The sequence below is a fragment of the Sorghum bicolor genome, chromosome 3 (genome assembly GCF_000003195.3).
Source record: "Sorghum bicolor cultivar BTx623 chromosome 3, Sorghum_bicolor_NCBIv3, whole genome shotgun sequence".
Lineage (NCBI taxonomy): Eukaryota > Viridiplantae > Streptophyta > Magnoliopsida > Poales > Poaceae > Sorghum > Sorghum bicolor.
The window spans coordinates 2,325,288-2,349,324 of NC_012872.2; the positions used below are offsets into that span (position 1 = coordinate 2,325,288).

The 24,037-nt window shown below is 42.0% G+C and overlaps 1 protein-coding gene across 3 annotated transcripts; it reads left to right on the forward strand.

The window, feature by feature from the left end:
- On the forward strand, positions 879-10,081 carry LOC8080508. Of its 3 annotated transcripts, none has more exons than XR_002451497.1 (4): positions 879-1,025; positions 1,146-1,584; positions 6,300-8,365; positions 9,680-10,081. XR_002451497.1 is itself a non-coding variant. In XM_021457643.1 (4 exons), the coding sequence occupies exons 1-4, from the start codon at positions 1,003-1,005 to the stop codon at positions 8,292-8,294; spliced, it is 2,373 nt and encodes a 790-aa protein (XP_021313318.1). In that variant the 5' UTR covers positions 879-1,002; the 3' UTR covers positions 8,295-8,693. The 3 variants fall into 3 exon arrangements, 2 of the variants coding, with proteins under 2 accessions (XP_021313318.1, XP_021313317.1); XM_021457643.1 differs by lacking the exon at positions 9,680-10,081 and having other exon boundaries at positions 6,300-7,001; positions 7,086-8,693; XM_021457642.1 differs by lacking the exon at positions 9,680-10,081 and having other exon boundaries at positions 6,300-8,693.

Genomic DNA, 24,037 nt, shown 5'->3' on the forward strand with positions numbered 1-24,037 from the left:
GTGTATCCGGTTATAACTTTTTAAATTGAACTTATCTATAATTGGATCCTGAACTCCCAAGACTTCGTATCAGACATGGACATGTGGCTCCGGTCTTCATATTGAAACCAAGTAGAACACAGATGTGTGGGCTTCGAGTGGGAGAAGATTCGTATCAGATATAAACGCGTGAACAATAGTCGAGATTTAATATAACTGAATAGACGATGATTTTAGAGTTATTTTAGATGTAGAAGACGAGATAGAGATAGAGATAGCGATAGAGATAAAGATAGAGATTAGAGATATAGAGATCAGAGTAGAGATAAATAGAGAAAAGAGTATTAGAGAAGAGATAGAGTATGCGCTATAGGTTCAGACGGCGTGAAAAGGAAAAACGAAAAAGCAAACCATAAAAAAAGCAAATAATCCCCATGGCTGGACGGTGAGGAGGTCTCTGCCGTGTGCCCGCACCATTTTTCAGCGCGCCCACCACACACTGTACGTCCGGTTGCTTCCAGCAGGCGGCAGCACCGCTTCCGCGTCGCCGTCGCATGATGCCACCGTCCAGCCAACGCTGCGGATCGCGCCACGTCACCCGCCACTCGCAGGATAAAAAAACACCCCATTGGCCGCTGTCCATCACAGGTCGCTGTCCACCACCGTAGTAAATGGAGCGGTGGGCCCCACCGGCACGACATCAAGACCAGCCAATGCATTAAAGTAGTGAAAAATAAATGAGCAGCTCCAGGAGGGAAAAAAAAAATAGTATTGGCAAAAGGAGCGGGAAGCTGTAAATAATTCGTCGCGAGAGGATCGAAAATTTTTTCTTCCCCCGAATTTCTTTATTCCGCTTGGAAACTGCTGCCCCCTTTAAATATATACAGACATCGCTGCCCCCCTTCCGCTTTCTCTTCCCTTCCGCTTCCAGTCCCTCTCTCTCTCTCTCCTCGCCCAAGAGGCCAAAAACCCAGCCTCGAGTCCTCGCTCCCCGCAGATTTGCGCGTCATCAGCGCCGCGGCGATGGCGGGCGGCTTCTCCATCAGGTACGCTCGCGTGGAGCCGCCGGCGACCGCGCAGCTTCACGGTCCCGGGCGCCTCCTCTCTCTCTCTCTCTTTTTTAATTTATTTATTTTCCTGATCTGCTTTCTGTGACGCTTGTGAAGGGGGTACGCGGAGAGCTTGCGGCGCACGGGGGCGGCGGAGCTCGGCCCGTTTGGTTCGGCCGTCAAGGAGCTGCAGCCCCTGGAGGTGCGCGCCTTCCGGTGGTGGGAGGACGAGCTCGCGTCCATCAAGGCGGCGGAGGCGGAGAAGAAAGCGGTGGCGGGGGTGGATGAGGAGGAGGAAGAGGAAGAGGCGTCGGGGAACGGCCGGGCGCCGAAGAAGCGCTCCATCACCGACCTCTTCGCGGAGGCGCCTGCCGTGGTCGCCGGCAGCGGACCCGACGCTGTCGTGGACGAGGAGGAGGTTCTTCGCTCCATCGTCCGCCGGAGCAAGGAGCTGCGTAGGAAGCGGCGTCTGGAGCAAGCTGCCTCGGCGGCGGACGAGCCGGAGACGTCGGCGGCAGGCGAACGGCGTGCGGCCGAGGGGAATTTCCCCAGAAAGGTGCGTGGTCCAGCCCAGCCCGACCCAACCCGACCCACCCCGTGCCTGCGGCATCATGATATGGTCTTCGTCTTGTTCCAATGTTTTTATTCTCGCCTGCCTTTTTTACAGCAATTATTTTCTGCTGATCGATCTGTGCCTTGCGCGTCACCGCGGTTCAGATTTGGCTGCGCTCGTTAGCGTCGGAATCGTTAGATGTTTACATTAATTCCTAGCTATCTATATCGCATCCGTGTATGATATGGCCCATATCTCGCTGTTACTCTTTCCAGTATTGAAAGTGCCTGATTTGGTTGGTATTTGAGAATGAATGCTATAGGAGGGACCGGATTAGTTGTTGCTTTATATGACGACGCGGTGGGATATTTTATGTATGGATGGATTATTTTGTGCACCGAGCTGATTGGTGAATCGAAATCTGTGGGCATTAACGCTGGCTATAGTTAGTTCGTGCACACAACTCACGAGTCTCGGTCCTTTGGTAGATGATTTGCTGGTCAAAGTGGTGGCGTGGTACGTGCGCCTCTTGTTTTGCTAAGCGTTAAAAGTTTGTTGCGTGGTTGTGTTGTCTTTCCTGCTGATCATGATTACTGCCTTGCTAAGTGCATGACTGTTTCATGTGTGACCAGTGTTATTTCATGCTGAATTTGTCGTTTCCGAGCGATCGACACGCGGTGTCACGCGATCGACACGGGTGTCACGCGTGATCAGCACATTGATTATGAGGATATCTGCAAGCCAAGAGATTTTGTTCATTGATGCTTAGCAATGATTTGTTAGTTTGTGTGGTGTTTTACATGTACATTAGCGCTAAACTAGTGCTTGTTCGCGACATGCACATCCCAGCTACCACTCTGTCTCTGGTACTATAGTACACCATCTTACAAATGGTGTGTCCGCATTACCTTTCTCACACAATATATATGCACGGTAGGCTAGCTCCTGCATGTGTGTGGTGCCTACACTGCTTGGTGTCCGTCCGGCCGGCACATTTCTGCTGGGGTTGGACCCATACACACGGGACCTTTATCATAGCAAGTAGTGGACGTGATGCAGGCATTTACTAGATCGAGATCTTCTGCATTATTATTCTCTCTTTGCTGTGTGCAAGGGACTTCATCATTGCTTGGGTGATGTTCATCACTTGTTCCGGTTCAAGGGAAAAAATGATAATGCATGCATGCGTGTATGTATAACTGGTCTGGAAATGTCTGGCCTCCAATGACAAACATGGGAACAGTCTTTAGGTGATGATGAAGTTTTGGAATATATATATATATATGCAACTTTCACCGTATGCATGATATGATGAGCTGCTGCCCCTTTGTACTCTTTGTAGATAAACTAATGCACTGCACTAGGTAATTAATTAGTTGACCAACTGGATACAGTTTGGTATATTTGATTTGTCTGTGCATACAATACAATAGTTTAATACTGTTAATGGCGAATGTTGTTACCAGTTCATTTGCCAAAGTTTCTCTAGCAGCTATAGGAGATATAGGATATATCTTGCTGGTGTTGATTTATTTAATACTTTTTATTCAATTTCTAGGCTTGGCTGGTAGCCTGAAATTAAGAACTAACTGAACCGTCATAAATGTTTGTACAAAATTTATGTAGCAATTAATAAAGTTGGGTGGGGATAACAGATAAACGAAGCATAGAAAAGGAAGGTATCGTTAAGGAAAGTTCTTAATTCTATTGTTTGCCTTGCATTCTCTTTTGTCCTTAATTAATTTTGTACGGCATGCTTAGCGCATGAACCTAACATTGCATGACTTGCTACTGATTTAACTTTACTGAACAAATATCGCACTGTAAATGTGTGTATTCCCAAGGTGCTTATATTTTCCTTAGTTGTATTGCTGATTGGTGGTTATATGCTACCCTACTAGATGATTTAGTTTGACTTGTAAAAACTGTCATTTGCACCCTAAATGCTCCATCCTCATGTCGATCTAACTACATTTATCATCATTTTCTTATTGGAGATGCCCACTTCTAATCCAACAAAACTCCATTAGTTCATCTCACTTGGCCCATCATTATACAACTTTGTGTTAGCCCAACAAGCAACTACAAGCACTCACACGTATGAGGTTATGACTACACTATTAACTTCCCAATCAACGCTGACATATCTCATGAATGGTTAGGTAGACACACCTAGCTTTGACGTGAACAAGCATTTTGCAAGCAAGGCCTCGACATGACGCGAATCATTGGCGCATCTCACACAACTCGTTGGCACGGAACACAACAAGAGCACGTCTCGCTGCCATAGGCACAACATGTGTTAGCAACAGTAATGTGGTGGTTTGTGTCTCTGCGAGGTTGAAACCAAGTCACAATTTAACTTTGTGGTTAGTTAGTTTCTGAAAACTAAAATTCCACCACTGAAGAAATCAAACAGATTAAAAGGAAAAATATTGAACCCCCCCCCCCCCTATTCCTCTATTTTTAATGAAGATTTGATAGAATTAAGGTGGACGGTTGTGCAATGTTAAACAATTAAGAATGTCATTGTCACCAACACATCTTGTAGTGATCACGATCACAATTTATACATATCTTTGAATATAGGGAGGGGCAAACTATGCATTAGGTGGCTGAATTTAGACAATGTTTTGATCAAAGATTAGATCTTCAGCCTTTGTGCAAGCATACAACAAAACTTGTCACGCTATCATGACTCACCCCATCCTTCCATCATAGAGGTACTCTTGCCAAGTATCATCCCCTTTGCCCCCATCTCAACTGGCGTCATCCACTACCTCCGCCAACGCCTTGCCACATTATCGCTACCCACTACTTGTCTATATTTCGGTCTTAGCCTCTTTGATTGTCTCTAAGCTTGTCTAACACACATTGCCTTAAAAAACCCTACCCCAAAAGGCTAAGTTCAATGTTGACCACTAGAATGGTCATTGGTTAAAATAATTGCATATATCACTCCCTTGCTCAATAGAAATTTGTAAGTAATACAAGTTTTAATACTTATCTCACTTTAAGGTCCCTAAACTCTTAATTAGCGTATTTGCCCTCCCCTCCCATTCCATTGTTTCTTCACGCATGCATCATGCATTAGCGTTGTTAACCTGCTCCTAACTCACCTCATGGTTTTGGAACTCAACACATTTAAAAAGTTTAAGGACTTGAATGTGGTTAAGAGTTTAGTGACCTAGATAACACCATGGGATAATTTCAAGGATTGCTAGTATATTGAACTCTAACAATTATTGTTGTTAGGTGTGTCTATTTTTGTGTAGATATATTTATGGTTTCCTTAGTTATTGGAGGTCAAATCAACACATCCTTATTGCAATGGGTGTATTGATAGTGAAATAGTGATGTGAAGTATCTTTTTCGGAAGTTCTCATCTTAGCATGTACCCTATGTTCCTCTAGAACAAGACAAGCACTTTCAAGCCATTATGTTTTCCAAACTCTACATATAGTTATCCCTACTAATCACTGGAGTTGCTTACCATGTCTTCCTCTGCCTATAAAATGAACATTCTTAATATGTTGCATATTCAAAAGGTCTTGGATGAGATAATGGTATAGATGGAGAAGCAAGAAGGAACAAGTTGATACACTTGTTCCAAGGAAAGAAGATTTTATAGCCACCCTATCTGATCCAAAGCCATGCTATGTCTGGTACAAAGCAAGGCATGTCTCTACAACCAGAGTTGCACTCCATGTCTCCATTTCCCCTATCTGATCTCATGCAACACATAGATCTTTATTGACATTTGAGCCGAGCTAAAGGCCTCATGTTATTGCAGCTAAGGATGCAAGTGGGTAGTTAATGATATTTTGTATATCAGCTAGCTTAGTTCATTTCTCCCCCTAAATAAACTACATGGTATTCCATTCTAGTTCATTTTAGCAAGTTTTGGGTCTACCCGATGACCATCATTTGCAGCCAACCACCAACATTGCCATGCTGGTCATTGCGCTCTTATCATTGTGGTTCATAATGATTGATGTGTATATTGAGTACTGTCAAATATTCAACACCATGTTGAGTTCTGAAATTTCTCTTAACATGTGTTAGAAAGTTCTTAAAGCAAGTGTTAGACCCTTGATACACATCCATCATGCTTCCAATATCTGTATGTATTAGGTAGTGTTGGTCCACAATGATTCTTGTTTTATATTTTTATAAAGTTGTGATGACATAAAAGATATTTATCGTATTGATGAACTCTTAATAGATAATAACGAAAAATATACCAAGTTCGTGAATGTTGCAAGTCTGTATTTTTAATGGCGCTTTTGTGCTTAGTTCCAAAATCATACATTTTTAAAGAAGTAAATTAGGTTCTGTTACATGTTTAATTTGCAGAACATTACTCCCTCCATTTCACAGTATGTTCGATCTGGCAGTTATATCTGTCTTAGATAGATGAACACTATAGTTATCTAGTAAGAACATGGACAATCCAATTCTATAAAAGGGTGCTTAAATACTGTGCCTCCTAGGTATGCGGACTGGATAAACATTTGTGAAATGGAGGTAGTATTTTCAGTTAGTTTTAAATAATTGTGATCTTGAATTGATTTGTCCTTATATAATGAACCAACTTTTCTGGTTCATCAGGCAATCTATAAGCATTTTCAGTTGTTATGTCTGTTCCCCATCTGTTTCATGTTTCACTTGCAATTATATGTAGCTCTTGTCAACATTCAACATTGTTCATTCTGCAGAAATCAGTTGACAAACCAATTTTGGGAGATGAGTTGGATACTTCTGGTCCATCAAAGGAACATGAGAATGACGATCTCAGTACAGAGAAGGAAATGATCCCAGATCTTAAGAGAAGGAAGCACGGAAGACTCAGTAATAGCTTGCAGAAGAAGAAGGCTGAGAGGCTAAAGTACCTTGAGAGTAGAAAGGCTGCCAAGGTTGGAAAACAGAGAGATATTAAAAAAGTGCTCCCTTTGCACAGCATTCTGAAGAAGTACACGAAGCATACATCTGTTAAAATGGTAAAGGAAAAACATGGGAGTTCAAAAGGCCCTGGAGTCATACAACTATGCCGCAAATCAGTCAAGCGTGTTAAATTCTCAGAAATGGATGATGCCAAGAAGCAATGTTCCAAAAGACCACCACTGGAAAGCATCTGCGAGCTTCTCTCTGCTATTAGTTCTTCTTCTTCTTCATCTCTAGAGATGTCAAGTGAAGAGGAACATGTCATAGCAGAAAGTAGTAGTTCTCGTATGCCAAGTAAAGCCTTCAGTATGGCTAAGGAAGCCAATGAGAATACAAGTCATGATAACCAATATGAGCTTAGCAGTACTGGACTGCCCACTTGTTTGCTTGATTTGAATCAAGCTCTTCCAGAACCTACGGACTTAAACAATCCGTATGTTCCGAGTTCAGACGTTTCATATCTTGAGCACACAGAGGTAGGAACTTGGCATGTGGGTCAACAACTTACTGATAATGGAAGGACAAATGATAAACAATTGTCTTTCGATCTGCATGGACAGGAACAAGAACGACAAGCTACTGAGTTGGACACCAGATCAAAAGGCAAGTCCCCTTGTACTCTGCCAAACCATTTCCAGGATTCAGTTCATCTGCAACAAAATTGGTGCTCCATGACTTTGCATCGTGGTGTCTCTCAGCTCTCAACTGGAGGTGAACCTTCTTCCTTTGAATTTCGAGGATCTAATATATCACACAGTGAGAAACGAAATTTTCATTCAGAAATGAACGTGCAACAAGAGTCCAGTCCTTCTGCTGGTCAAACCTTGCGCTTGATGGGTCATGATCTTACAGTATCCAATACTAGAGTTGACTATTTATCTGACCCAGCACAGAATCATATAAATCCTACTGCAGACCATCTTACCAGAAAGGTGGTGTTGGAATTGCCACGACAAGGTCAGCCTTTCCTATCATTACAAACTCAGAGTATTCCCAGTGTTTCAGCAAGTTGTGCAAATGCTGTAGCTCATGTTTCGGCAAGTTCTGCAAATGCTGTAGCTCATGTTTCAGCAAGTTCTGCAAGCACAGCCCAGGCACATTTTGGATACAGAACACCACATAATGTCAGCCACCCTTTTCTCACTGCCAATGTGCTCTCTGGTGATCCATCAGTATATGAAGACAGATCCAGGGACTTTACAAACTTGCAATTGCATCGAAATTCTCTATTGGGATATCCACCTCTTTCCAATCATGGCAGTGCTGCATTTCTTCAGAATTCACCACCTTGGCGTTATTACTCTGATCATTCCACTCGGACAGATTCAACCTCAGCGACATTTACGCCAACAATGATGCAGCATGTGGCAACATCTTCAGATTACCGTGCCAATCTGCCTCATCTGTCATATGGTGTGTACTCTGCAGGCTCAACAGTTCAACCTCGTAGCTCTGCAAGTTTTACATGCCCAAACCAGATAGTACAAGGAGTTGACACTAGGGCTTCTGCAAACCTTCCATCCAGAAGTCGAGGAACTGGACCGACAAGAGCTGCTCCTGACAACTCTAATACTTCATCTAGCAGCCGTTTTGTTCTGAGATCAGGCCCTGTAAAGCTCAGTGCCGGGGCAAAGCATATCCTGATACCAAATGAGAACACAGAGGACGACAATTCTGCACCAATGTACTCTTGTGTGTCCTTTGGCAACAGCAGTGCAAATGTTTCGGCAGCTCATCAGAATAAAGGAACAGGTCCCCGTAGGTTGTAGTCCAAAAGCTGGATTATCTTGCCTGTCCGTTTTCTGGACAGCTGCTGAGCAAGAGGCTACATATTTTGAAGGTATGGCTATTCACTATTTATTCTGTTGTTTAGGACCTGTTTGGATCTACCAAGGATTTAATCCAAGTAGTAGGATTGAAGGAGATAGTGGATCGCTGATTTTTTTTTTTGATGGAAAGGATTGCTGAAATTTGGGTGGTTATCTAGTTGTTGTGTTGTATTTTTACAACATTGCAGTTGCTTCACTGCAGTAACTTCAGCAAATGGTTGGATTCATTTAGTTGTATATAAATGTTTTTTCCCCTCGCTTGTCTATGAAGTAGCATACTGTTTACTGAAAATCAGACTCTAGATTTGACGGCTTTGCATACCTTTCCCCGAAAAAAAATGATGAAGAAAGGGATTGTGGGCCGAAGTACATCGATCTGTAACTTTTAAAAATTATTTCTTCAAATTCCTGTTGTGTGCGATGCTTTTCTTGACGTTTTTAAATAAAGAAAACTAAAACTAAAGTTTTACCAGCTGAAGAAGCTTAAAGTGTCTGAAAATCTCCAGAATAGGCACAATTTCTTATAAGTCGTCCACTGTGGAAAAAAAGGATATTCTTTTTTGTTGACCAAAGTACAAAAGAATGCTTCTTGATACTAAAGCAAGGCCATCTTCCATCTGTATATACACGTATATATACCAAATGTCAAATTGTTTCGCTCATGTACAAGGCTCAATCTCTTCGGCCCAATATCCATCTTATTGTTTTATATATAAGGCCCAATATCCATCTTTGACTGTGACCACAAATGGTAGGTAATCCTAGTCTCTAGTCGGAGCTGCTGCCCATCCCACGGTCACGGGCGTGACCAGTCGTTGGAATCTGTCGGTTGCTGCAGCATCGGCATCCGTAACTCTGCTGTTGGCTGCATGTTTCAGCGTCAGCTTTGCTTTTCCGAGAGAGAGAGAGGCTCTGCATCCCTCTGTCGCTATAGATTGGTCAGGTCACTGCAAACCATCGTTTGGTTGCTAAGTCATGATATAAAGTACCATCGTCTGATTTATTATAAGAAAAAAATACTGTTGAATAGCTAGCAGATTTGGCTAATAAGCTCAAGCGAACTTCAGCCCTGATATTCAATTTCAGATCATGGTTCAGTGCTATGCAAATACTGATGCCAAGATTTCGCCATGATCCAGACCGCACTGTAATTCTGCAAATCGTTGACAAGCCTAAAATTAAAACCAGCCAGTTTCATCAGATTTCTTTCTCCTCCTTTGCTTTTATGTCAAGCCTAAAAATTATATTTTATTTTAGGTTCTTCCATAATCATTGTGCTTTATGCAGACTGACTAACATCTTTTCCTGCTCACTTTTTTTTAAAGGAATTGAAGCTGATGGCCTTCGCAATTGATGACGAATAGACGATGGTGATGTGAAGATGCAATGCGCAGTTTGGAGGATACCTGAGCCCGTCTTAAAGGAGGGTACTTGGTTTTGTTTTGTGGCCTGGGAGACTTTGACAGATCGTTTTTAGTCCTGCAGTTCAAAATAAGTTTTTTTTTTAAAAAAAAACGACTAGTGCGCTCAGGTTGTGCAGCATGTGAACTTGTAGGGCACACCTGGAGTGTCTATCTAGCTACCGGTAACGAAGTAGAATGTTAATGCGACTCCAAAGCTGGTTGGCTGTACAGCTTGTGCAAATGAGTTTCTCGTTCCATTTGAGCCGGCTAGAGCATGTTGAGCAGTCTTCCAATAATCTATTCCCAGATCTATTTTTTTGTGTATATTGAGAGAGTTGCTACGGCAGCATCTTAATATATCTCCTCCATATAAAAGATGAGATCTACGGATGTATAGGGAAAATATGGCTGAAAGGGATGATTTTGGCCGGGCCCGATGCTATTAAGGGGGGTATAACTCTCTCTTTATTCGACAAGAGATGTGAAAAATATTGATGAAGTTATTGGGGAACGATTAGTCCTAGATATGGTAGTTTTATGGGGATAGAGGGAGGTATTGGAGAGTGCTAAAGATGGTATGGCCTGATCAAACTTGTCAATAAAAACTAATAAGGGGATGTTTGAAACTACTTCACCAACTCCACCATAGGATAGCTCTAAAAAAAATAGAGTTTTTAGAGTATCTCTTTAGGTGGTTCATAAACTATATCTTTTTTTCTAAAGCAGAGCTAGTGGAGTTGTTCTTGTTTAGCTAGCAATAGGTCTAACTAGCGAGGCCAATTAGAGGATCTGCGAGGCTGATTTGACACTAGTTCTTTGCCCAAAACACACAAAGACATTAGAGAGAAGCATGACAGGAGTATCCTAGGATCGGCAAAGCTACCTACAATACTGGCAAATCTCGTCATGAGACAAAGGGATTGTAAGAACTTAAGGTTGAATAAAAGTTTAAAAGTAAGATGTAGGTAGGTTTTTGATCGAATGGATAGATGGCTCTCTCAATTGTTGTGACCCTCGTATATAAATAGAGGAGATAGTCTTATCTCAGTAGAGAACCTATTCCACATCAATTTATAAGTTCTCCACAAGATTAGGGGAGTTTTCGACAAGGAAACTAAGAAACTCTCTAGGACTACAAGAATTGACATGTAGTTTTTGCTGGCTTCTACAAATCCTTTAACAAAATTAGCCTGGCCTGGTTTTTATTATTGGTGCGAGGGCGCTACAAACCGAATTGTGTTGGTTTTCTCTTAAATTTATAGATTGCCTCAAATTTGATCTGACTCGGTCGTATTTGATTTTCTAGTCCGATCTTTGAATTCCCTGATCATACTTTGATGTCAACACACATGCATGCCTCCCATGTTTTAAGCAAAGCATGTGCGAGTTTGAAAACGCATGATATCCATAGCAACAATGTCATGTTTATCGTCTATTTTAGACTGGGGTGATATATACCTTGTTTCCTTTTTTTGTTCTAAGGGTGATATATGTATTGACCATTCTATTTTATCGGTGATATATCTATTTATTGGTCTTCATTCAAGCGGCTTTAGGTTTCTTGCTTGATTCTTTACAACAAGCGTGTCGGAGCTTACACTGTTGTGTCTTGATCAAGGCCTTGTTTAGATGCAAATTTTTTTGCAAAATGGGCACTGTATCACTTTTATTTGTATTTGACAAATATTGTCCAATCATGGACTAAGTAGGCTCAAAAGATTTGTCTCGCAAATTACAAGCGAACTGTGCAATTAGTTATTTTATAATCTATATTTAATATTTTATACGTGTGTCACAAGATTCGATATGACGGAGAATCTAAAATATTTTGCAAAATCTTTTGGGAACTAAACAAGGCCCAAGTGCGAAGATCCAAATAGCTATAGATAGAATACCAATACTCTCTTTGTCCCTAAATAAATCAATTTCTATAATTTGTGTCAGTCAAATCTTTTTTAAGTTTAACTAACTTTCTAGAAAAGAATAACAACATCTATGTCATGAAATGAGCATTTTATAAAAATATATTATATAGTAAATCTAATGATACTAATTTGATACCATAAGTCTTAATATTTTTTCAAAAAATTCGGTCAAAGTTTGAAAAGTTTGACTTAAGACAATTTTAGAAATCTACTTATTCATAGGGAGAGAGAGTACATAGATAAATGGTATTAGTTTTATATTTTATGATTTAAAATAAATGAGTTGTGATTTTGAGCCATTAAATCAGATTTTGTTATTTTTAGAAAGTAGAAAACCACCTTTGAAAAACTAGCTATAGGACAAAATTTATCTACCTTCACTAGTGAAACGGTTATTTCTTGGAATAAGTCACTTTACTAAATTTTACTAGAAAAAAAAACTCATGATACTTTGTCTCATCTAGAAGGTGATCCCTCTAGTTTTATTGTCCAACTATTATTAGACGATGTAGAGCTTTATCAAAAAAAAAAAATCCCGGAACCAAACGACTGCATATAAATTTCTGCAACCGCATCGCTTATATGTCAAGTTAACCGGCCTATACGCCAATCGACGGGGGCGCGACCGACGAGACGACGACAGTAGTCCGCCAGGGGAGACGACGAGAAAGGCATCGACAGTCACGTACGCTTGCCTAGAGAACGGGCACCAGCTCGATCACGCCGCTGCCGTGGCCATACCATATACTATCTCCGGCGCCTGTTGGTACACGCCCATGTCACCGCCGGATCCCCCAAGATTTCCTTCCCGGATGGCCAGCCGGCCGGCGGTCCCCGCCGGCCGAGGCCGCGCATGCATGCATGCAACGAGATCAAGGATCCAACTGCCGTCCAGGATTCTGACATGCAGACATGCATTTTACTTTCAACAGATGATGCATGGTCATGAAGCACTAAAGAGATGATGCTTTGCATGAGGAAGCTTGCATGCACTGAAGCACAGATGCGTAGACGGCGGCACCTGAACCGCCGCTGCCAAACTGTTTTTTTGAAAGAAAACTGGAGGGGCTTTGCGCCCCTACAGTACTTTATTAACTATAATAACTTAGGTAAAGGAGGATCGATCGATTCGAGCTCGAGATCGAGAGTATACGATGCAAAGGGGAATGAGTTAGGGCACTCACAATGCAAGACTCTATCACAGAGTCCAAAATAATTAATTACATATATATTATTTATGGCATTTTGCTGATGTGGCAGCCTATTTATTGAAGAAAGAGATAGAAAAAATAAAACTCTAAGTCCACATTGTTCGAGGTAATAAATAACTTTAGACTCTATGATAGAGTCTGCATTGTGAGTGCCTTTATATTCCGGCTGCCGACCTGCACTTTATTTGGCGGCCGGCCGGGGTAGCATGGCATGGCAATGCGGTGCTGCAAGTGGAGGAGGAGGAGGAGGAGGCCGTGCAGGGCTTTTGGGTGGGGGGAAATCGATCGATCGCCATGAGATGAGGATCGATCGCTCGCGCTCGGGGTCCGGCTGAAGCTGAAAGGGAAAGGAAACGGACATGGCAATGGACCACATGAATCTCGCTCGCTCACTCGCCTGCACTGCACTGGCGCGCATATCTCCGGGTCCGGCCGGGGTCCCGTCCCTACCAGATCACGCGCGCGCCGTCGTGGCCATTGCTGCCCATCTCGCCGTGTCGATCGTCGACCACCGGTGCCCGCAACCGAAAGGCGCGCGCGTCGCGGCGTGGCTCGCCGTCGTCCATCCGTCCTCTTGCTTGTCGTCTTAATTTGCAAATGAGAGGTGGCGTACGTATACGTACTCCGTTCCATCTGTTGTGTTATTAATTAGGAGTAATTAATTGTTCGATCCAGTTAATCATCAGGCACGCGTGTTACTCAGACATTATTGTTGTCGTTTTCAGGAAAGCCGAGCATAAACACGTACGTACGTCGTCAGTGGTGAAGAATTGCAAGAAACATGCATCAATTCCAAATAAGGCTGTGTCGTTAGGATGCTTTTTGCTTTGCTCTTCTTGCTTACCCAGGGCCTTGTTTTAGTTCCAAAATTTTTGGTAAAATAAACATTGTAGCACTTTCGTTTGTATTTGATAAATATTATCCAATCATGAACTAACTAGCTAGGCTCAAAAGATTTATCTCATAAATTATATGCAAACTGTGTAATTAGTTATTTGTTTTATCTATATTTAATGCTCAATGCATGTGCTACAAGATTTTTCGATGTGACAAGAAATCTAAAAAAATTTGCAAATTTTTTTGAGAACTAAACAATGCCTAGGTAGTAGTATTAACAAGAGTTTCTTCAGCTAGCTAGGCCAAGTAAATATCTGCTATCGTCTATATGTCTGGGACAAGCTGCAGCAGGGCAAGGGCAACTGGCATGCGGTTGTGCCGTTGTGGTGCCTTTCATATCAGCAAGACAGACAGATACATTGCAACAACAACCTGAAAATTTTCTAGTATAGGTGCGGGGTATACACTACAAACCTTACAAATTGGGTATATACTGTTGAAACGCAGTGCTACATGACACAGCTTATATAGGAGTGTGTACATATGTTTCTGTGAAATCTAGACATTCATTCATTCAGGAGGTCAATCCAGTGATCCATCTGAAAGTCTACAACGCAACTTCTACATGCATGTGAGTGACGAGAGGCCGGCCGCGGCAGATAATGTGTCACATACTCACATGTCTTCAGTTAGCAGTAGCACTACGATCGATGATGGCGGTCCCTTTCGTCTTTCGACCAGCGCGCATGCATCACTGTTGCTTCAGGGATGAGACCTCCGGCCGGCATGCAGATCAAGGTAGAGATCTTTTTCTTCATGTGGGAGCATGCTCACTTGCGGAAAACAATCAGTGCGGCTGCCATGGCATCTCCTCCGTAGCCTGTCCGTTTTGGCCAAGGTTGTTATTATCTCTCTTCGCTTGCTTTGCCTTTGGATGAGTGATGCATTTCATGTACTCCCCCTCTCGCTTTCCAACCAATAAAGCTTTGGTTATGTGGGTGCCGAGAAGATAAAGTCTGATAGTTATGTTCCGCGAACCTTTCTTTTTTTAATTTGGCAAATACAGTCTAGCTAGTTTCAGCGTTTTTTTACATAAAAAAAGAATAGGCAAGAGAGATACCTATTACATATATAAAAAGAATATATTGGTTCAGTTTATGCAAATAAAAGCCACCAACGGAATTACCAGTTAAATGCAATCAAAACACAACCTTACAAAGCGCGCATAGAAACTGTGGAAGTTGCAGATTCCTGGAAGGATTAAAATTTTCGGATGGCGAGCTCTCCATGGATTACTTCTAGGCGAGGCAATTCTTGCAAACCGCCGTATAGAAAACTCTAGAGGCTGTCCTATTTGTTTGAATGGGGCAGAGGATATTAAACACATCATATTTGAGTGCGATAGAGCAAAGGAAGTGTGGAGGGCGTTGGGCATCTGGGAGTCGCTCGCTCGGCTGCTTATGGTGGACTGGTCTTGTTCGATAGTCTTGGAGGAGGTAATCCGAAGGGGCGACCAAGTTCGGCCCATGGATATTGGTCTGGCATGCGAACTCATTTTGACATGGTACATCTAGAGATGGCAACGGGTACGTACCCGACGGGTAGTGGCCACCCGTACCTGTACCCGCGAAGTCTAAATTTTACCCGTCGGGTTACATGTACCCGCACATGGATAGGAAAATAATTCCATACCCGCACCCGCGGGTAATTTCTACCCGACGGGTAACCCGCACCCGCTAGTATACCCGAGAATTACATATAAATATCATATATTTACACAAAGAAAATCATACTAAGCCTCCAACAAGTTACAAACTAATACATATGACAACATCAAATTCATATTCATATATATTAGGAGAGTTTAGTTGTTTTTAGACCAAATTAATTCATGTGCTATATAGGCTAAAATGACAAAGGTGGCTAGTTATTTTGACGGGTATTTTTTACCCGCGGGTAGGTGGGTATGGGTAGTGAACACCCACACCCGTACCCGCCATACCCGATAGGTATAGGATTTTGCCCAATAACATACCCACGGGTAGAAAATTCATTCCATACTCGTCTCTTTATCTGGTAAAACCCATCGGGTACTCGGATTTCGGGTACCCGTTGCCATCTTGAGGACATCTGGTGGGAGCGTAGACAATATGTTCATGGAGAAACTATTCAAAGACCATCTAGGTCAGTTCTATCCATTGCTGCCCTAACTAGAAACTATAAATTGGCTATGAAGAAGGAAGCAAAGGTGCAAAAGGGGTAGCAAAAACCTCGAGAAGGAATGATCATGGTTAATGTGGATGGATCGTTTGATGATGGCGAGGGGGTATGGAAGCACAAGAGTTGTAATTCGAGATCACTCAGGAGGAGTGATTGTAGCCGCACACAGCTTTGTTCCCTATGTAATTGATGCGTCTATGGTTGAAACATATGCACTGAAGGAAGGTCTTTTGCTGGCACAACATATTGGAGGTAATAGACTTGTCATTCATTCAGACTGTATGGAGGTGGTAGAAACTATGAATGAGGGAGGATTTTTGAATATATTATATGGAGCAGGTTCCAGGAAAGCTCGATTAAGCACTGCCATAGAGATACTAATTGTGTAGCTCATGAGTTGGCATGGCGAGCTAGGCAAACTAAGAAAGATTGTATGTGGGACGATCCCTAGTTTCATTAATGAGTTTGTACTAAGAGATGTAACTATCTTCAATTAATAAAGTTCGTGTATGCTTTGTAAAAAAAAGAGCCCATAGAAGAATTCCCTACCAGGTTGGGTCTACGAAAAGCCCAGTTGGATCTGGCCTATAGTTTTTGTGCCCAGGTCCATCTAGGGGGCGGGTTTGGGCCTATCATTTGGGTCCAAGTCTAGGCCTAGATGGACCAATGCGAGTTTTAGTGTGAAAATAAATGGAATTAATGTTCCGATGCGTGTACTCGGGCCAAGAAAAAAATGTCTAGGCAATTCTATCTCTAGCCAAGCCTTAGCTTGTCCAAGGTTCACAGGCTAGGACAAGTCTATCCACATGGTATGACCTTACAAACACTGAGTACATCATGTGGGAGCAATTCCTTCAAACAGTCTGCATGTCCTTGAATTGTATCACATCAAGCTTCCCGTCCTTCCAAATAATGCTCTTGTCTTTTAGCATATTGCATTGGCAAGGCAAACACTTTGATGAACTAATCGAAGATCTGCCAGAAGACTTGGTCTTCTAATTATTGTTGTTGTCGGTGGTTGTGTCATTTGTGATGGGGGATGCACACGATGCTTTTGGAAGGGGACATCACCTCGATCATGGATTTCTAATTGGCCTTGCTAGTAGACTAAGTGTAGACATCCATGCCAATGATAATGAGGATGGGTTCTCAAATGTTTTATCTACATCTAATAAGCCTTCCAAAATATTGGATGTATTTCCACCACCATAATGTCCTCAGCAGGGGTTAAAACTTTCAATATAATCTGCTCCATGGGCTCTATGCAATGTCTTGTACCTTGGATATTGAAAGATGTCACAAAGAAGATGGATATTGATCATGCTCCTAGGCCTACCATTAACCTCTTCCTACATGCAGCCATGTCCTTGGCATGCGATAGACGCCACAATGAAGACGGATCCAGGCACGGTACAACAACAACTTTGATGTGATGATCAGCTCCAGACCCTAGTAGATGATGTCAAGGATGGTTCAAAGCTGTCGACCATGACATTGGCAAGGTGCGGTGCCCGACACCACAACCAATTGAAGATTAGGAGACAAAGCCCTAGAAAATCCTCAAAACCATTCTTCCTTGTACTCCCATGGCCCTTCTGTATATAAGGTTGGGCATGAACGTGCTCATATAGAAGGGATCAGATCTCAGGTCAAAGAATCGAACCATAGATCATTAGAATAGCACTCCTACCCCCTCTCTCCATTGTAAGAACTCATTGAGCATAGTAACACAAAAGCACACCACTTAGACATCCAAACTAGGTTAAACTCTTTGTGTCTTGAGTGCTTAAGCCACTAAAATCATAAACCAATGATCAAATCACTAATCACTATCAGAGAAACAAACCCACGACATTGTCCCTCCAAGCTTTTGTGTGGGTGGCGGCCACTTCATGTGTGACGGATGAGAAGACCCCTTCCTCAGTAAAGAAATTCTATAGTGGATGGTGCTAAGTTGATAGAAAGAGCATGACATTGGTGCTTGAACTTGGTGGCCTGTGAGTACTTGATTTGGTTGCTAGGACCCTTTGTGGCGTGTGCAACGTCGTGACTGGTGGAAGGCTTAGTGGCTGGGAGCATACCTTGGTTTGGTGAAGCACCAATGTTAACCAAGGATTGTGTTTTAGCAACCAACACCATAGGAAAAATTGTTGCATCTAAGGAGTCTGCCATCCTACTACATTTATGTTTCCATATTGTGTTGATTATGTGGTCTTTACTTTTCTAGGTTGCAAAACTCTTGTGGATTTTGGTAAGTAGAGACCACAACAAAAACATAGGTGCACATCATGCTAGCTAGTTTTTTTGTACTATAGTTTGAATTGAGCCCTAGGATAAGCTTTTAGTAATCTATAGCCACTCAAGCTCTTAGGATCCGTGTTGTCATTGTCTCGAGGAGGTGCCCTTGGCCCTAAGGTTGCCTCCACCTTCCATCCTCCCCCTCTCGAGCTTCACTTGAGAAGGGTGAGTTGATGAGTGTAGCACAAGCTCTGGTCTTAGGCATCGCCGCTCCACACAGCCATGGGCTGTGATTTTTTAGCAGTGTGCCACTTGGGGCAAAGATAGTTTGCACAACCGACATAAGTTCCATTGTGGTTGTGCAGTAAGGCCTTGTTTAGTTCCAAAATATTTGGCAAAATCGACACTCTAGCACTTTCATTTGTATCTGACAAATATTGTCCAATCATGGACTAACTAGGCTCAAAAGATTCATCTCATAAATTAAAGGTAAACTATGCAATTAGTTATTTTTTATCTACATTTAATACTTTATGCATGTGCCATAAGATTCGATGTGATGATGAATCTAAAAAATTTTGTAAAGTTTTTTAGAACTAAACAAGGCCTAAAATCGATCCAACATATATTTAGCTGGCTGTACAACATTACTCTGTATCATGTACGAACTTGTTTGAAATATGGTGGATAGTGTCTTGGCCAGCTGACCAAAGTTCAGTGCTCTGCAGTCATGCATGAGTACCAACTATGGCCTTGTTTAGTTCCTCATCCAAAAAATTTTCATCCATCACATCGAATCTTTGGACACATGAATGAAATATTAAATGTAGATAAAAAAAATAAACTAATTACACAGTTTGGTTGAAAATCACGAGACGAATCTTTTAAGCCTAGTTAGTCCATAATTAGCCTTAAGTGCTACAGTAACCCACATGTGCTAATGACAGATTAATTATACTTAATAAATTCGTCTTGCAGTTTCCTAACGAGTTATGTAATTTGTTTTTTTATTAGTTTCTAAAAACTCCTCTCAACATCCTTCCGACATATCCGATGTGACACCTCAAAAATTTTCATCTTCAATCTAAACAGGCCCTATACCAACCAATGCATAGCTAGCTCGCAATGATTTCTGATGCTTGCAGTAAACCCCATGGCTTTCCAGTTAGGAACTACTGCTGCGTTCCCATCTGAACAACACTAGAATGTGCCGGGATCACGGCTGCCACAGTGCTCTAATAATTGGCTGAAAGCTAGCTGCAGTACCTGGTTAGCCCCCATGTCCTATCTATAGATGCTAGTGCAGGTGCAGCGTGGGATACTTTTTTGAATCACGAGTACAGATTTAACGAACATGCATGTATATATTCACCTCTATTAACGAGTATTTATAAGCATGTTCAAAATACTAAGTCGACAGATTTTAAGATTAATTAACAAAGTTACTATAGGCATCGATGGCCACTTTGTCTACTACTGAAAGAACATTGTCATTAAAACCTAGAATAATTTCGAAAATACGAATACTTGTGATCAGTTAAGGACTTAATTTGCATGAATAGGTTCGATCACAACAAACCTAACCTGTTGAGTTATATTCAATTCACTAGTGCAGTGGATCTTGATCGAAACGCTGCAAATGTTGGCTTTCCTAGACTTGAATGATGATGCATAGCACACGATCGAGTACATGCATGAGTACATAGTCCATGTATTCATGTCTCACACTATGCGTACATACACACTACAACGCGTTCTGGCCATGTATTGATAATTCTTGTCTTTCAGAGTACTGCAGCCTTGCAGGAGCTAGTGCTTATATATACTCCCTCGTCTCCAAAAGAACACAATTTTAAAATAATATCATGTTTTAAGCCCCATTTGGTTGCCTCGGTAAAGTTTAACTCCTGTCACATCGAATGTCTGGACACATCCATAAAGTATTAAATATAGACTATTTACAAAACTAAAAACACAGCTAGAGAGTAATTTGTGAGACAAATCTTTTAAGTCTAATTAATATATAATTAGACACTAATTACTAAATAAAATAAAAAAACTACAGTTCCTGTTAAACTTTAACACCTCCAACCAAACACCCCATTAATATATGAAAGTTTGACCAACTATAGATAAAAGGTAAAATTAATTATAATATCAAATAAATACCATTATATTAACTACAAAATATATTTTTATAATAAATTATTTTAGAGCTATAAAAAAGTTGGTTAAATATGAAGCACTTTAACTAGCACGTAGAGTTACATCATTTTGAGGACAAAGGTTAGTATCGTTTTGTCAGTGTAGTAGTGAACAAACTAAAAAGTGCCGTTCAGAGTGATTTTGTGAAGGCTATGGTTCTGGTTCTGGTTCTGGTCTTGGTCTACAGTCTTCGTCCTTTTCCTTTACGGTCATGCTCGCGCCCAGACGTCCGATGGTATTGAATCCCATCGGACGCCCTCTGTCAGCACGGCCCCGCACTAGCCCCCCGCACCTATACAGAAGAAAAAGCATATCCCGCATCGCCCCCGTATCGCCCCGTCCACCCGAATAGAAGAAGAAAAGCACAGACCCGCACTGCCCCCACGCGCATGGAAGAAGTGGATCGAACCTCGTCAGCCCCCTAGCACCTTCGCCCCCCGCCAGCTCGCCCCCAAAGCCCGGCCCCAACTCGCCACCCTCCCTTTGCTACGGATGTGCAACATCAACCGAGACCTAATGCAACAACCAAAGAAAACCATTACAACATTCAACCCAAATCTAATGCAACAAACGAAGAAAATCGTTGCAACACCAAGCAAGTGAGCTCGTCGGAACCCTAGCCTACTGTGACATCAACCGAGACCTAGTGCAACAAACGAAAAAACCCATTGCAACATCACCCCAGATCTAATGCAACAAACAAAGAAAACCATTGTAACATCAACCCAGAGAGCTTGTCGGAGCCCTAGCCTACTGCAACATCAATCGAGACCTAATGCAACAAATGAAGAAAACTATTGCAACATCAACAAAGACTTAATGCAACAAACGAAGAAACTATTGTAACATCAACCTGGACCTAATGCAACACACTGAGAAAGCCATTGCAACATGGTGAGAAGTTGAACCGCGGAGAGCTCGCCGAAACCTTAGTCACCACCACATCTCATAGATCCAAAGGGAGGAGGAGTAGAGGAGGAGGAGGAGGAGGAGACCCAAAGGAGGAGGGAAGGGGAGAGAGGCCTCGGATCCAAATCTGTCCCCACCTACCTCGTCGAAGCCATGCCGTCGTCATCGTCAATGGATGCATGGAGGTGAGTGAGCGAGGGAGAGAGAGCAGGGAGGGAGGGAGGCGTGCTCTCCTTGCCGGAAGCTGCCGTTGTTGCCCACACTCCAGTGGCATAGAGGCACGCAGAGGTTGTTGCGGGGGAGGGATGGAGGGAGAGAGGGAGGGGTGTCTCGCTAGGCGTCGCAGGGTGGAGAGCGTGCTGACGAGCAGCCTAGGCGGGCGTAGCGCTGGCGAGCCGAGAGGGGGCGTGTGCGCTCGGGCGAGCGGTGCTGCGGCGGCGAGCGTCGAAGAATGGAGCAGGCAATGCTCGAGTGGGATGCATAGAGGAGAAAAAGGAAAGAAAATAATGCAACGCAGGGAGTGGAGGAGCTTGCGCCACGTCCGTCCAGGCGCTAAAACACGCGTCGGACGCACTGTGTCAAGTATTTCCGTTTCCTTTAGTTTTCTTTTAGAAATATACAGTGTGCCTCTTACCTAGTGGATTTGATAGCGTCGATATATATCCGGCTTTATCCTCTAAAAGAACTAAGATCCGTTGACTGGAAAATAATTTTATTTTATAATTGGGAAATGATTTGTTTTTTTGAGCGGAAAATGATTTGTTGAATATATATGGTATGAAAAACATGAAGAAGAGAGATAGAGGAATTGTATGTACTCCCTCCGTTCCTAAATAGATTTATAGAGTTGTGTTAAGTCAATTTTTTTGAACTTTAACTAAATTTCTTAAAAAAAATTAAGACCCATAGCGTCAAATTAGTATTTCACCGTCTTTTCGTTTCTTTTCTATTCAGCTATTCTATCCTTGAAGTGTAGCAAGTCGTTGCTTGTGTTCTGTAACAGTCAGGTACCCTTTTAATGAAAAATAACGGGCTCAGTTGAGCGTGGTCGCGAAAAAAGTATCATTAGATTTACTATAGAATATATTTTCATAAAATACTCATTTTATAATATGGATGTTGTTACTCTTTTTTATATATATAGTTAGTCAAATTTAAAAAAGGTTAACCAACACATATTCTAGAAATTGATTTATTTGGGGACAAAGGGAGTGCATGACATGGTGACCCGATGAGTTATTTAAAACCATCCTTAATCCCACACACTAAGGATTAGATCACCTCAGCAAATGGATGGCATGTACGAAATTTTCAGGAAGGAGGAGAAGGTATTGGTTCTGATTGGTCCAACGTTCAGAAGCCGTAAAAGTTCAGTACGTAGCTTTGTGCGGTCCAGAAATCCACAGATTTTTTTATACATCTTCCAAACCAAAACCATCTATATATCCTTCTCGATATCAGTGGAAGACAGTTAAAGTCTTGATCATGCTTACAGCAGGGATTGCCCACCTAATTAAGTCTGCAATCATCGAATAGCTAGAAACAGAGCTGCCTTTTTCAGGGGCCATGGTTCATCCAATTCAGGAAATTATGGAATCTTAGTCAAGCTAAATTATTAGTGCGTGATTATTAATCAGAAACCTATAGCAATAATCCAACTTCTTTTGATCGCTTGGTACGGTGCAGTACATGGATGGCACCACAGACCTGGCAGCACCTGTTATTATTTGTTAATTAATAGCATGTGTGCACAGGTCAACCACTACCTCTGATCTCGCCAGCGTTGGATTGGACGTCTAGTTTTCTTATCACCACTCAATCAGCTGTACTTTTCAGTCCTTCTGGCAATTGCCCAATGTGGAACGACAAACTTTTCTGATTTGATCACAACTTGCAAGTTTGTTGATTTGATGCCACATAGTTTCATTTGTTTATTTTTCCTTGATTTCTGGCTCTTCTATCTCTGTCCTAATTAATAGAGTCAGAAGACTTCATTTGCTCAATATATGTGATTATTTTAACTTTCAAGTCTTTCAAATATATACATAATATGCCACAAAAAATCTCTCTGAAATGATGACCTACCGGCTCTTAGTTTCTTCTTCATTTCAGGTACAGTTTTTTTCTTTTGAGAATTCAGGTACAGAATTCTGGAGGCATATGCATGCATGCATGCATGCATGGCTAGTTGCAGTGCACAGCAACAAGGATCTAGTGGCTTGAGGCTGCGGCAACATTTCTTGCAGAAACAAAACAACAGCCTGCATTTTGCTGAATAACTTTGGCCACTTCTGACACTCCGCATGGCTTTTCTCCTTGTGGATACGCAGGAAAGGCGAGCACAAGAAAGTCTGGCAGCTACTAATCTTAATATATAGAGAGAGAGGTTAATTCTGAAAGTCCAGAAAGAACATAACTTTAGTTTTCCAATAAAACTCTGAACTTTTTTTTTTTAAAAAAAAAAGAGGTTCTGCACAAGTGCCTGAACAGTTGACCTTTCTACCAAACTGTCCAACCTAGTTTGCATCCTGCAGGTACCACTGGAGTGAAGTCTGTGCTAGTGGCAGAAGTAAATACCACCCAAATGAGATCAGATCAAAGATCATGCTCCCAACTCTGATGTGTCCACAATGCCACCAGCAACCTGCTATGTATCTTGAAACTGACTGTTCGTTGATAACATGGATTAGAGCAGTCAGTGGAGTGGTAGCTTCACAACGACACATTATTGATCG

Bases quoted from the DNA above. Each gene is read 5' to 3' on its own strand.
- LOC8080508 (XM_021457642.1), top strand. From the start codon at position 1,003: ATGGCGGGCGGCTTCTCCATCAG. The intron at 1,026-1,145 runs GTACGCTCGCGT...ACGCTTGTGAAG, and splicing joins GCGGGCGGCTTCTCCATCAG to GGGGTACGCGGAGAGCTTGC. The intron at 1,585-6,299 runs GTGCGTGGTCCA...TTCATTCTGCAG, and splicing joins AGGGGAATTTCCCCAGAAAG to AAATCAGTTGACAAACCAAT.